Genomic DNA, 14368 nt, shown 5'->3' on the forward strand with positions numbered 1-14368 from the left:
TCTAATGAATAAATTGCAGTAGATGGAATTGCAGCCTTGTGTGTGTGTGTGTGTGTGTGTGTGTGTGTGTGTGTGTGTGTGTGTGTGTGTGTGTGTGTGTGTGTGTGTGTGTGTGTGTGTGTGTGTGTGTGTGTGTGTGTGTGTGTGTGTGTGTGTGTGTAGATATACACTGTAGAGAGAGAGAAATACTGTATATATAGAGAGATAGACAGATAGATTTATGTCCTGTAAAAATAGAATTCATATATAAGCACTGACCAGTTGAGGAACTGCAATCTTCAGAGCACGATATGAGACTCAGTCTTTAATTAGTAATGAGAAAAAAGATTCTTAAATACATTATCAACCTTTTGGACTCTTTTGGCTGAATGGATTAGAATTAATCAAGGATCAACATTCTCACTGCTTCTATCAGGAAAGAGGTATTGATGCCACAAAACTCACACCACCAGGTTCAGGAACAGCTGCTACCCCTCCACCACCAGACTCCTCAACGACAAACTCAAACAGAGACTCATTTAAGGACCCTTAATTGTGCACTTTATTGATTTTCTTTTTGTTCTCTCTGTATTGCACAGTCAATTTACATTTGTTATCTGTTTACAGTGATTTGTTTGTTTACAGGTTTACGCTGTGCACAGGTTTTTTTTTGTACTACCAATTAATGATAATTCTGCCACACCCGCAGGAAAAAGGAATCTCAGGGTTGTATGTGATGTCATATATGTACCCTGACAATAAATCTGAAAAGTATGAACAAGTTTTCATTGGCCAATAGTTAAATGTAATTTGGATTATATTTTGACCTAGGCAATACACTTCTCTGGTTAATTGAATTCTCCTCACAAAGGGAACTCCCAGTGATACTGATGTTTGGGTGTGTTGGGCACTTTTAAGTGTGAAGGTCAGTGGTTGCATTCTCTCTTTTAAGTCGAAGATGTTGCTTTATACTTCTGATGTGAATGTTACTTGTAACACATGTGGCAATGCATGAATGTTGTCTGTCCTTAAACGTGGGTGCCAACGTTTCCTTCATTTGGTGTGGAGTTGAAAATAACATTTAATATGATGTTACTGTTTACTATAATTGTGGTAACATTTGATGCTGAATTTCATGACCATATTGAATTTAACCTTTAAGTTCATATGAAGTTCAAAAATTAAATAAAATTGAACTTGCGTCAGAGCCACCTCAATTAGTTACAGTGCTGTTCATCAAAGTACATTCAGAATAAAAACGAGTGGCCAAACCCAGTTAAATATGGGCCCAAAAAGGTGGAGTAACATTGGCAGAAGGTCTTAACATGCCCATAGAGTTAGACAAAGGAGAAAACAAGAGGTAGTAGAGGAACATCAGTCTTCATTGTTGTTGACATTTCCAGACATGCAAGGAGCAGGCAGCAGGAAACAGAAGAACAGTGATGCACCCGTCTCAGTGCTCGGGCCTCCGGACAAACAAAGAGCAGGCAGTAGGAAACAGGTATAAGTGTTTCATTTCCCAGACAAGGCCCAGTATCCTGCTAGTATTTAATAAATAGAAAGAAGTGTCCGTAAATGGTTATATGGTTAAGTGCCTTGAATGGGAGACCTCTGTGATTGGGAGCATTCTGCGTGGTTTGGCTGAAGAACATCTTCAATATCTCACTGCAGCAGTCCACAGTTTAAGCAGGATTTAAGGTAGCCCTAGAAAACGACGGTAACTGAACTAAACTACTACCGCTGAATGTCACAAACCTGATCGTTCATGAAATGCTTTAAGCGACCGGTAATGGAACACAAGACATTGAACCTGTTCCAGTTTGCCTACCCTCCAAACCTGTCCACGGATAATAACAATTGACCTTCCTCTCCAACCTGGCTCATCTAGAGAACAATGCCCCCCATGCCAGGCTGTTTTTCATTGATTCCAGCCCGCAAAGGCTGGTGGTTAAACTATTCTAAACTCCAACTCTGCAAATTGGATTCTGGACCGCGTTACCAAAGTCAATCCGAGTTGGTTTCAAAACCTGAAGCTGCATCACGCTGAGCACAGGCGCACCTCAGAGCTGTGTGGTCAGGCCGCTACTGTTCACGCTGTTGACTCCCGCTGGAACTGCCAGATTCAGTTGTCACAGAATCGTCAAGTTTCCGGATGATGTAACAGTAGTTGGCCTCATGGAAAAAATGAATGATCGGCTTTGAGAGAGAAGGTTAAGCCGCTCGTGAAAGGGTATGAGAACAACCTGAACAACAACGTGAGCAAAACAAAAGAGATAATTGTAGACTTCAGAAAGTTGAAGGTCGAATATTCTCAATTATTCTACAACGGTTCCGTCGTGGAGAGAATAGAAAGCATAAAGTTCCTTGTGGGAATAGAAAAGACGGCCTATCCCAGACCTATAACATCTCCTCATTAGTTAGGAAGGCACAGCAGAGCCTCCACGCCCAAAAAGAATAGAAGAGAGCAAAACTACTGGCCTCCATGTGGACAGTTTACAGAAGCACAACTCGGTGTTGCCTCGTTGCCTGGTTTGGTAGCCGTAAAGCATTGGACCGCAAGTCAGTACAGAGGACCATCAAAACAGCCGAGAGTATCACTGAGGTCACCCTCTCCTCTATTGACGACATTTACTGGGTGCGTAAATGTTATCAATAGGAATTAAAGAATTATTGAGGACCCTTTCCATTCAGCATACACTACCGACAAGAATCAACATCATCTGGACTGCCAGGCTGGGAAATGTGTGTGCCTGTGTGTCTGAGCTCTGAGAGAGAGAGAGAAAGAGAAAGAGAGAGAGAGAGAGAGAGATATTATTGTGCACTGTGTATTGTGTGTGAATACGTGTGCACCATAATCAGGAGAAGCGCTGTTTCGTCAGGTTGTAAATGTAGAGTCAGATGATAAATTCGAAACTGTTACTTCCTCAGTTTCAGAATCCTGCGGTGGTGTCTAATTTTGTGTTTAGATGTGCGTCTCTGTGTTATTTTCAAGTCACTTTTTGGTTCGAGAATTCTTTATGAATAAAAAGTGATTTCTCTGAGTGAGATTCTTTTTTGCTTGAAGTTTTTGTGTGTCTGAATTGATTATTGGAGATTCGTCGTTATTCTGAGGTGCTAAAGAATATTCGCACAACATTAGATCCAACTTCTTTAATGTGGAACCTCTGTTCAGGGTTGTGGCAGCGATTCCATGCTTTAGACTAGAGACTTCTACTTCAATATAATCAAAGTGAAGTCTTTCCCCTCAACCCAGTGACAGCAATATAAAGGAGAAATTTGAAACAGTAACAAACGAAGTCGATCAAAGACTGGAGATTCATTCAACTGGTTTATTTATTCATTAGTCGAATGATTGAATTTACAGGGTATTTCACCGCAGTCTTGAACTGTTCTCTGAACTTTGACTGGGTTATCGCATAAATGAATGTGTTTGTGCAACAACTTAAGTTGAGCAGTATAAATCCGACTTCTTCCGATACATATTTGGATGGAGTATAATTAATTGGATCTATTCCTGCTATGATATAGTACAAGAAATCTGTCACATATACCATCCATAACAGTATGAAGCTGCCGGACAAGGTAAAGAGCAAGATCACTGATCTTCGTCTACTTTCCGTTTCTGGGTCACGGCGATTCTGGTTTCTCAGCCCCTTACGGACTCGACTCACTGCTAAAATGTATCTCACTGTCAGTGCGTTGAGCAATAAAATTAAACCAAATGGGAGCAATGGACAAAGAATCGCATCGAACCACTCAAACCCCATCCATCCTGGTTCAAGGAAAATATTTTTTTTATCCTTGCAACCCCGCGGCACATTGTCGATTGTCACCCAGGGCTCTAGCGTAAAGTAAAATGGCACATTTTTTACGCATATCAGAATTGTGATTGTTCCTAGAATTATAATCGCTGTTTTTCCAGTGCAATAGTTTGCTTTCAGTTTCTGACAACAAATGGCGACAAATCGGTCGAAGGTGAAAGTGACAGTGAACCAGACAGAGCAGTCTGTGGCTGCACAACTCAGGGCGTATAGAGCACTGCAGACAGGCGTGATGTCCAAGAAGTTCCTTATAAAGTAATAATCAACGATCCTCCACAAAATGACAGCAGTAATAATGGTCAGCAGGTCCGCCACTGCCATCGCTACCAGGTAGCATGTGGTACAAGTGGAGAGCCCACATTTACTCCGGGACAAGATCACAATCGCCACTAAATTCACTGCAAAATATAGAAAAGGAAAAGTCTTTGTTAGTTTCCATATCTAACACTGCATGCTAATTAGGGTAACTCTCCAAAGGCTTGTCAATGGTGGCTATTCCAACAGAATTCAAACAGGGGATTAAAGGAAAGGGGGAAAATAACATTCAACCGAGAAATTGGATGGAAATTTGTAGGTTCTGCTCGTGCTCCAACAAGGCAGGGAAATATTAACTTTTTGGGGGTCTAAAAGTGGTTTCGCAGACATCGTATTTTGAAGTTGTGGCATCGATCCTGGTACAGAAAAGCAAAAACTATCCTGGCACTAGATTTAAAAAAAACACTGTTACTGTTGTGTGGATCGTTAACGGGTTATCGAGCTGAATGAGTTACAAGACCACCATGAAGAACTCCTGCTTAGCCATCCGACGCCCGCACTTCGCCAAATCTGATCACCTGGCGGTACTTTTACTTCCGGCTTACAAGCAGAGACTGAGAACTACAGCACTCGTGATTAAGACGGTGGAAGAATGGTACTGGATATTGGGGTAATTTGTAGCTGTGGAAAAAAAATGGTCAACAGCTGAATTGACCTTAACAATGCGCAAGTCTGCTAAAGAATAACTCCCGATAACATTTAAGTCTGCTAAAGAATATCTTTAGATAACTTTGTTTTCTAATAAATACTTTAACCACACTATGTTCTTTGAACACCCTTCACTTCCCGGGATGTGATCAACTCCTTCATATCATTGGAACCCATTCTGATGACTTTACAAACTAACTTGTTTGTATAAATTCGAGCTGTGCGACTGTGTAGTTCAGAGCTGAGCCCTGGCTGTTACAGGGACTGTTCTCCGAGATATTTCATTCTAATAAAGTCTCCTGAAGTTGACGCTGAAGCTCCGTCCTCGTAGTTATTTCTCCTCGACAGTAGCTTGGATTAAATTTAAACGTTTTTGAGAAATATTCACATGAATCAGGCAATGAAATAAAGGTTTCATCAAAATGTAATTGAAGAGTAGTGGAAAGCCAAAAAAATGCAAAACAAATGAAAGATCCAGCTTTTGATTTTTTTTTAATAGAGAGCAAAAAGTCAGGGTGAAATTGCAACATGAAGTAAAATTCAAACAGCTGACATCTTGCCTATCACAATACTTTTCAATGTTGGTGGTCAATATTTTCAACGCTTCCGGTTCATTTTGCAGCGTCATTTCTCTGGGTTTATTCCAGTGCTTCATCAAATTGCCTGCACTGGAAGCCATTGCTCCAAGTATTCGCTGATTATTGCAAAGAAATTACATCCATTCGCAAACACCTAGTAGAGCCCACCTCACTGACAAAAGGCAAAGGAGGAAAAACCCAACACCCAACCCCAACCAACCAATTTTCCCCTGCAACCGCTGCAATCGTGTCTGCCTGTCCCGCATCGGACTTGTCAGCCACAAACGAGCCTGCAGCTGACGTGGACTTTTTACCCCCTCCATAAATCTTCGTCCGCGAAGCCAAGCCAAAGAAAGAGTAGGAATATGTAGGAACTCGACAACAATCGAAAATGGGCTAATAAGTAACGAGAATTTGCAGCAAGGAGCCAGTCGTCTCCTGCCTTCTCTGACATTACAAAGCAATGTTGCATGAAAATTGTTCTGTTACTCGGCTCATATCCATTCCTCTGATGTCCAATAAAATCCATTGGTTTCTGCTTTGAATTAATTCAACAGCCAAACAGCACTATAACCCTTCGGTCAATAATTCCAACGATTCCTTCTCTAAGGTAATGTTTCATCTTCGCTGTCACGTTCCTGGACACCTCAATTCAAGGGAAAAAAAAATATCTTCTACGTCTGACTTTTCAAATCCGGGCAGAATTAAAGGTTTCAATGAATATACTTCCTTCAATCTCAATAAATCAAAGAGCAACCTTGATTAATAATATCTCAAAAGTCGAACAATCAATGTGTTGAAACTTCGATACAATATGTATCAGTCCTTAAACCCGATTGCAATATTTCACTTGGCGTCACCTTAGGCCACCAATATATTTTCAGTACTCTTGGTCCCAAATCTCGTCAATAAAGACAAACGTGCATGTTGTCATTCCAGTCGCTTACTGTGATCTGTTGGAATCTAGGGGTTAAAACATTATGAAAGAAATGATTAATTAATAATTTTATGTTTACTGCATGGTTCAGGGAAAAAGAGGAATGTGATTAAGTGGCAATCACAGCATGGAGCAAAGTTGGCTGAGCAAAATTGTCTGCTCCCAAATACAGGGAGAGGAAATGCATAAAACGATTTAGGAGGAATGCTCAAACTGAGGAGGTGGTGGGTAGCACAGGAGACACAGGGCAGACCAGAACAAAGAATGGCCTGCAAGAAACTAAGTGAATGGAAAACCAGTCTAGGAGGAAGATTAAGGCATGAGGAGGTGTTAAAGAGAACAGCAGAAATTGGCCAGACAGGAACAGAATGGTGATTAGAAATATCTGGGGATGAATTAATTTCTGATCAAAACAACAGGATAGTCTGGCCTGGAGGATTAAGATGGGAGTGCTACACCCCAGATATCTGCAAAACAGGAGATGACTTGTGATAACCCTTATGCAAAAAAATCTAGCAAAGGAAGACAACTTTTGTTCTGGGTTGATCTATATAAACTGAGCCAACTGGACAATAGGGGTCAGTCTTGGGGAATAGCTCACTGTGCAGGTGACCTATGAACTAATGACTGACCCAGAGCTCTGTTAAGTTTTATTCTTGTGCTGTGTAATAAACTGACTGTTGAACCGAATACCTTCTCCTATCACTTCATTCAAAGAACACGCTGGACTCAGACTACACATAGACTAAATTAAGAGTAAGGTAAAGCCAGAGTCCGACAGATCACACAATATTTTTATCAGTAATGCATCACGGGAATAACTTGAACCCATGAATAGTAACTTCTGCGCCGATCAAATTAGTCCGCCATTGTATTTGCTTTTCTATCAAACAACTTTCTTCGTTTTCCACTTTATATTCTACTTGTCTTATTCCGGCATTCATTCATCTGCCCATCTGCTTAGAAGCCTCTGAGCATTCTCCCCGAAAAACAGACTGTGAGGCAACTCTGCATAGTCAGAAACCATGATGTAGGTGGCACTTTTGTCAGTCGTAAATATTAACGAGAGAGATTATGAGGAAATGGGTTTCTGCAACACTCACAACGAAACCGCATTAATGGTTGTATCAAACGAGAAAAGAATTATTTAAAATATAATTATCTTAATCGACGATAGCATGTTGCCCGCGATTAAAAATGGTTATAAATACCTTTCAGAAAGCCTTCCGAAAATGTACAAAACGCACCATCCAGTTAACTGCTACCGCCCTCTTATTTATAATTATGAATACAATGTCGAAATACCTACTCCCTGGTTTAACAAACAAATTTTTCTTTCGATAAAATAGTTTTGGTTCTCCGAAGTCACACCATCAATTCTAACTGTCCTGTTTACCAGTTCTTTCGTAAAATATCCCACATAGCCTTTCAAACGTTGATGTGACTTGAATTCGCCTATAACTTGTTATCTGTCTCTGTCTGTCTCTATCTATCTCTATCTGCCTGCAGAGAATAAACGATTGCAAATGATTGCTCATCTATTCTATGTGATTATTCTGGGATCGAGCATTTTATTGTCACTTACCAGGAACACCAATGATGGCAAGGATCATAAAGTATATTTTCTTGACACTGTTGATTGTTTCGAACATATTTGAACGCTTTGTTTCGGACTATGGGCAATGACTCTTCGTGAAGCTCGCTCTTGATGCAATCCTTGAAGTTAATATTTCTGCAGAGGATGTTCTCCACTGGGATTTGGAGCATCGCTCGATTTATTTGTAAAATGTTGAATAAACATATTGCGACATCTTGCTGGCACACCGTTATACCTAAATTGAACTGGAAATTTGTAAAAAGAATTCACAACATTTTGGAATATTCGTCAATGAAATGTGTAGATTTTTGTCTTGTCTTTGTGGAAATAAAATTCTAAGTTAGAGCTGAGCGACAATATAGTGGAAAAAGGTCTACTCCTTTCTCATTGAGGCAATTCAGAAACGATACGCATAAATATGGGTTGTGTCAATAACAGTTCATAATGAAATTAATGTAAGTATTGTTGGCCATACATTGTAAAATTGGACATTCAAACCAATGCACAGCTGTGGTCTCGGTGAATCTTAAAATGGACAAACGCATCTCTTTCCTCTGTTTACGGTAGATAATTAATTTAATTATCTTATCTGAGTGGTTCCTGGTTTACTCACTGCCTCTAGAATTTGCAGGGGGTGAGAATGCGAGAAAATTAAGAGAATAAATTTGAATTAGTGCAGGATTAGGAACTTTACCACGAACCTGGTCTCATTCATGCTGGGTGACTGGAAGAAATCTCTGATGTCACGCCTACAAAGAAAACCATTTCAATATCACCAGTAATCGCCAGTTATCTGTATACTTGTTGCAAATGCAAAACAATCAATTGAACCAAACTTGCGACCCAGTACCATCGCGTTATCTGATAATGTCGTCAGGAATAATGCAGCCCCTCGAGAGAATAATTAAAAGGGAATTCCTAAATTTGAGAACAAACTAATACAGTCTCTCTCGTTCACAAAATTTCCCAAAACCGAGGGAATGCATAAATTAAAATGCAACACAAAAATGTTCCCTGCCTCAATTTTAACACTGGCTACCAAATCGATTTAATTATCGAAGATAACAAACCTTTTCAATTTCAATTGAAAATAGAAAACATCTCCCATGTCTCTCGCTGAAACTAATCCAGCTGCAAAACCTTGTTCGAATGCACGAATTCTAGGTTTTGGAATATAACAAGATTCTTGCATTACTTTTTTTAATGAATGAACAGCACACTTATATTAGGCGCTCCTCCAATAAACAAATCAAAAGGCCACCATAACATAACCCAATATTTCAGGAATGTAGCGCGCTGATCAATAAAACAGTATTTGACACCATTACAGGCTCTCGCCGGTAACGTTTGGATCTGATAAAATAAACTCAACGGATTAAGAATAACTATTGAAACTACTTTGAATAACTTGTCTGTCACCACGAGAGTCTTTAATTGATAGGGTATTTCCAGGTGAAAAGGGAGTGTACAGCGGTTAACACAATTCATTCTTCACGAATTTGGAATGTGTTCAAAAGAATCGAGAAGAATTTTTATATACAAAATTTGACAGGAATCTCTTAATATTTGGATATGAATTTGGAATGCTCAGCCACAGAGGTACTTCAATATATGATGAAAGTAAGTATAAATATAAATTAGATGAGAGTAAAAAGGCTACTAATTATTTTTAAAAAAGAGAAACAAAATTTTCCATTTACGTCCAAAAAATGACATTGACTATCACAGATTGGTTATGATTAAGGTAGCACTTGAAGGTTCAAGAGCCTGGAAGTTGTGGTTTAAAACTTTTCTTGAACCTATAGGTACCGGAATTCAGGTACCTATACCTTTTACGTGAAGGTGGCGCAGAGGTGAGATCGTTTATGACATGATGACATTGATGGCTTTTTGAAGCCGCGCTTCACAGAGATGTCTTCAATTGATAGGCAATCGGTGAGAAAAGTGGGTAGATTTAGTTTCCAAATCAAGATGTGATGTAAACATCGATATACTTCCTCAGTACCATGGAACCATAGGCCACTGCAGCGCAGAAACTGCCCATCTAGTCTGTGCCAAAAGATTTATTACACCTACTCCCAGCAACCTGCACACGGGTGATAGTCCTCCATGCAAATTCCATCCATTCTCACCGTCGTCTGCGTGAAGTTCCCCTCAAACTTTTCACGTTTCACCTTTAACGCGTCTCACCCAACCTCAGTGGGAAATAAGTGTTTGAATTGACCCTTTCTATACCCCTCAAAAATGTGTATACCTCTATCAAACTTCCCCCATTCTCGGACGTCCAAACTGTTCACTATTCCTGTACAACTCAGCTCTTCAAGTCCTGGCAACATCTTATATATTTCAATATGGCTGTAGAGGTTTGACAGAATATTAGACACGCCAAATCTCCCCGGACTTCTTAGAAAGTAGAGGCGTTGGTGAGCCTTATGCAGACTTCTCTCCGTGTGATACCATGTGATATCTTCCGAAATGTCGATGCATAGCTCGTTGGATCAGCAAGCTTTCTTCACTGCTGTCTCCCTGATGAAGACAGGCCTCCTTTCCAAATGTTCACAATAAACTACTTGGGCTTGCTGAATTTGAGAATAGGATTGTTGCCCTGGCACCGGATAATCAGATTCGTGAACTCCATTCTGTCTTGTGACTCATTGTTTCCCGTTATCCGGCCAACAATTCCGGTTGTCAGCGAATTTATGAGTGGCATTGGAAGAAAACTTCGATATGCATTTGTGGCTGCAGCGGGACCAGTTCAGTGGTTTAAGCAGTCTTGTTCCGCCCTGTCACTGTTCAGCGAGAAGGAGTCATGCTGCCAGTCCTCTTTTACGTTTAGGCTGCAGAGATCCTCAACCCTGCAGAACCCTGAATTTACTGTTCGTTTAGTTGGTGTGATGGTGTTGAATGCCGAACTGTAGTCAATGAACTTCATTCTGATCTAGATGTTTATGTGGTATAGATAATCGAAAGCAAAATGGAGTGCAAAAGAGATGTCATCCGCTGCGGACTTTTTGAGACGGTAGGCGAATTGAAGTGGGTCCGAGTCCTTGTGAATCGAGTGAAACACTAAGGTCTGCAGAAACACAGAAATGCTGGAGGAACTCAGGCCCGAAACGACGGTAATACACTTTTACGGCCCATGGGCACTGCTAAGACCTGCTGAATTCCTCTGTGTTTTTCCCGGGTCCTCCTGAGGCAGGAGTCGATTCTCTATATCAAAATTTCTTAAAGCATTTCATCACGGTAATCAGATAATCAGTGGTCGATGATGAAGGGAACCTTATTCTTCTTGAGTACTGGCATGACGAATGCTCTTTTGAAACAAGGGGGGAGCAGTTCAAGACTGGAAATGTTTGGTCATGAAGGTTAGGTACACATTGAAGGCCAAATGATGTCCCAGGATTCTCCCTCTTGAAAATATTTTTGCGTCAGCGGAGAACAAAGTCGCTATGGTCTAATGAGGGTGCACCATGCTTTCCTTTTCCACGCAAGTGTCCAGGCGTTGAGCTTGACGGGAAGGGATCTTTCGCGGGTTTTAACGGTACTTGGTTTCACCGTCTCGGGTTGTTATACAATGCAAACCTGGCACAACTGCTTCACCTCCATCCGTGCCTCCAGCACCGTACGGAATTGTAATTTTGCTTCGGTAATTCCCCCAGAATTATACCCGGTCTTCCTGAATGTCTCCAAATTGCATGACGCGAACGCACGGATCTTGACTTCGGGAAGTTGTGGATCTCTAGGCCCACGGATAACTTCATTGGAGCAACGCATTTTTCAATGAATTTGGTAACAGCTGTGGCATATTCAAGCAGATTCGCCACCGAGTCGTTCAACGTGGCCCAGACTACTGATTCCAGACAGCCTCCAATCCGACTTCTGCTTCCCCAGTGTAGCTATGCGTAGTCTTCTCTGCTTGATCATCGTTTTTCAGTTTTTTGCTGAATATTGTAACGGGAAGACTAACCAGTTGGTCTGAGTGTCTACTGACGCGGAATGGACCGATGCTCTGGAGTGTTCATCCCATGTTGATGCAGGAGGTAGCATGGAAGGGCCTCCTTTAACTAGCCCATAGACGTCCTCAGTGGTGACTGTATAGTCTTCAGGATCAAGGGTCAGTTTTGACGTATGGAGAGGGGAAATGTGGTTCTGCAATCAGGAAAGCTGGCGTGAATTCCCTCGGGAGATTGAAGGTTTAGAATTTCAGGGCTAGACGTTCCAGATAAGCGTAGCAGAAATTGGATCGGATCGCTAGGCCGGAAGACCAGAGAGAGTAACCCATGATGCTGACACCGCCGCCTCGCCCTTTAACTCCGCACACCGTCCGAGCCATGCATAATGGACCGAATCTTTAGAGTTGAGATAAGCCATGTCTCTGTGAATCAAGAGTACCTAGCAGTTCTTAACTACTTCTCGCACAGTCTTATTATCCTTTGATCTTCAATTTTATTCACCAGAGATCATTTTCGAAAAAAATACTGGGGTGGCGGTGTACTCCCGGGCGACCACGTTTTCGTCCCTCAGATTCGCGGGGGGAGTGTGGAGACAGCAGGGGGTATGAATATTAATGAATTAAAACGGATTTAAAGCGCGTCAGTTTCAGAATTGTTATTACTTGCTTGTCGTGGGGCTGTTTCGTCGATTTCAATGCGAGATCGTAAAATCGCTAATTCCTTTCAGTGCGGTAAGAGTTTGTTTTTCAGTTTTTATTTCGAAACGTGAGCAACCCACTCTGCTGCTTTCAAGGTGTCATCCTGGCTCTCTCTCTCTCTCTCTCTCTCTCTCTCTCTCTCTCTCTCTCTCCCTCCCCCTCCTCTCTCTCTCTCTCTCTCTCTCCCCCTCCTCTCTCTCTCTCTCTCTCTCTCTCTCTCTCTCTTCAAGAATATCTGTGGAAATGTAGATCATTGCAATGTACTGATGTATTGGAACTATGAGGATAAGTATTATAGTACGATTACAACGTATTTTCGAGGACTTGAATGGTTTGACGGTGCTTGCATTGAAACAGTGGAAGCCAGTTTTAAAAATGTTTCAGAGGAGGTGCTGAGGAGTTGAAATGGGTCCAGCGACTCTGGGAGGGGCACTTTGATGCATTCCATCACCAGGCCATCGAAACTTTTATAATGATGGAGGTCAATTCGACGGGGCAGTAGTTATTGAGGCCTATTACTGTCACCATCTTTGATAATGGGTTTTTGGTGGCAGTCTTGAAACCGGTGGGGACGACGGACCTCCAGTGACACGTTGAAGATATCCGTAAGGCTGATCTGCACAGTTATCTGGTCCCACTGCCTTGCATGGGTTATCTTCAGTTCAGTTGCGGCCTTACAAGGACTCCATTCATAATGGGACACAGAGCATTTTTGGCGTCAGCCTGTTCTTCTCCTTGAACCATGCATAGAAGATATTCCATCTGTTCAGAAGGAGGTGTGTCTTTAACTTGCAAGGTTGTTTTGTGATCTGTTAAGGTATTGATCCCTTGCCACATGTATTTCATCTTACCGGGGTCACACAGCTGTCTTTGGATCTTCTGTGCTTACCCATGCTTTGCCTTCTGGGTTGCACTGGAGAGTTTAGCCCTTGCTGATAGTGCCATTTTGTCTCCAGTCCTGGAGACAGCATCACCAGCTATGAGAAATGCCTGGACCTCCGCATTCAAGATTTTAGGTGGTTCTTTCACCTCATGATTTTACAGACACCACACCCTGATGCGTTTTCAATGCTTGCAACAGATTCTGTTGAAGCCAAGCTTCTCAATGATGCTGACTTCTAAACACAAGCAGAGCATGTGGTCATTTCAAGAAGGAAACACTTCTTGTCTAAGACGCACAATGCCCATATAGAAAAATTAAAGGAAAATCAATGTAGTGAATGATGAAAATTTGTGAGAAAAGAAGGCCTTATGACCACAAGACTGAGGAGCATAAATCAACTATTCAGCCCATCCATTCTCCCCTGCCATTCAATCACGAGCTGATCCATTTTCCCACTCGGCGCCCTGACATCTCCCAATAACCTTTGATGGCCTGTCAATCTCAGTCTTGCACCCAATGATGTGGTCTCCAGAACCGCTTGTGCCAACAAATTCTCTGCAAATTCCCTCTGGCCGAAGGTCCTAAGCATTTCTGTTTTAAGTGGAGGCCCTTCAATCCTTGTTTTTCCCTTTTGTCCTAGACTCTCCCACCATAGGAAACAGCCTTTCTGCATTCCATTCCTTTCAACATTCAAAATGTTTCAATGAAATCCCCTCTCATTCTCCTAAATTCCAATGAATCAGGCCAAGAGCAGTCAAGTGCTCCACATAATCCTTTCATTTTCCGAATCATCCCAGTGAACCTCCTTTGGATCCTCTCCAACCTCAGCACATCTTTTTGTAAATGAGGAGCCCAAAACTGCACAACTGAGGTCTCATCACTGTCTTATAAAGTCTCAAGATCACTTCCCTGCTCTTATATTCTATTGCTCTTTAAATGTAAGCCAGCATTGCATTTGC

At 41.6% G+C, this 14368-nt stretch overlaps 1 protein-coding gene across 2 annotated transcripts in view; it reads right to left on the reverse strand.

Annotated features, from left to right (window-relative positions):
• Positions 1–3308: 3308 nt before the first annotated feature.
• Positions 3309–14368, reverse strand: part of LOC138750823 (probable G-protein coupled receptor 139) — a 48180-nt gene continuing 37120 nt past the window's right edge. For both annotated transcript variants that reach the window (XM_069912942.1, XM_069912941.1), the window contains 2 exons: positions 7864–8120; positions 3309–4198 (listed from right to left, as the gene is read on the reverse strand). In XM_069912942.1, the coding sequence (XP_069769043.1) occupies positions 3309–4198; positions 7864–7930 (957 nt within the window). In that variant the 5' untranslated portion in view covers positions 7931–8120. The remainder of the gene's footprint in view (positions 4199–7863; positions 8121–14368) is intronic.

Source organism: Narcine bancroftii, unplaced genomic scaffold (genome assembly GCF_036971445.1).
Source record: "Narcine bancroftii isolate sNarBan1 unplaced genomic scaffold, sNarBan1.hap1 Scaffold_275, whole genome shotgun sequence".
Classification (NCBI taxonomy): domain Eukaryota; kingdom Metazoa; phylum Chordata; class Chondrichthyes; order Torpediniformes; family Narcinidae; genus Narcine; species Narcine bancroftii.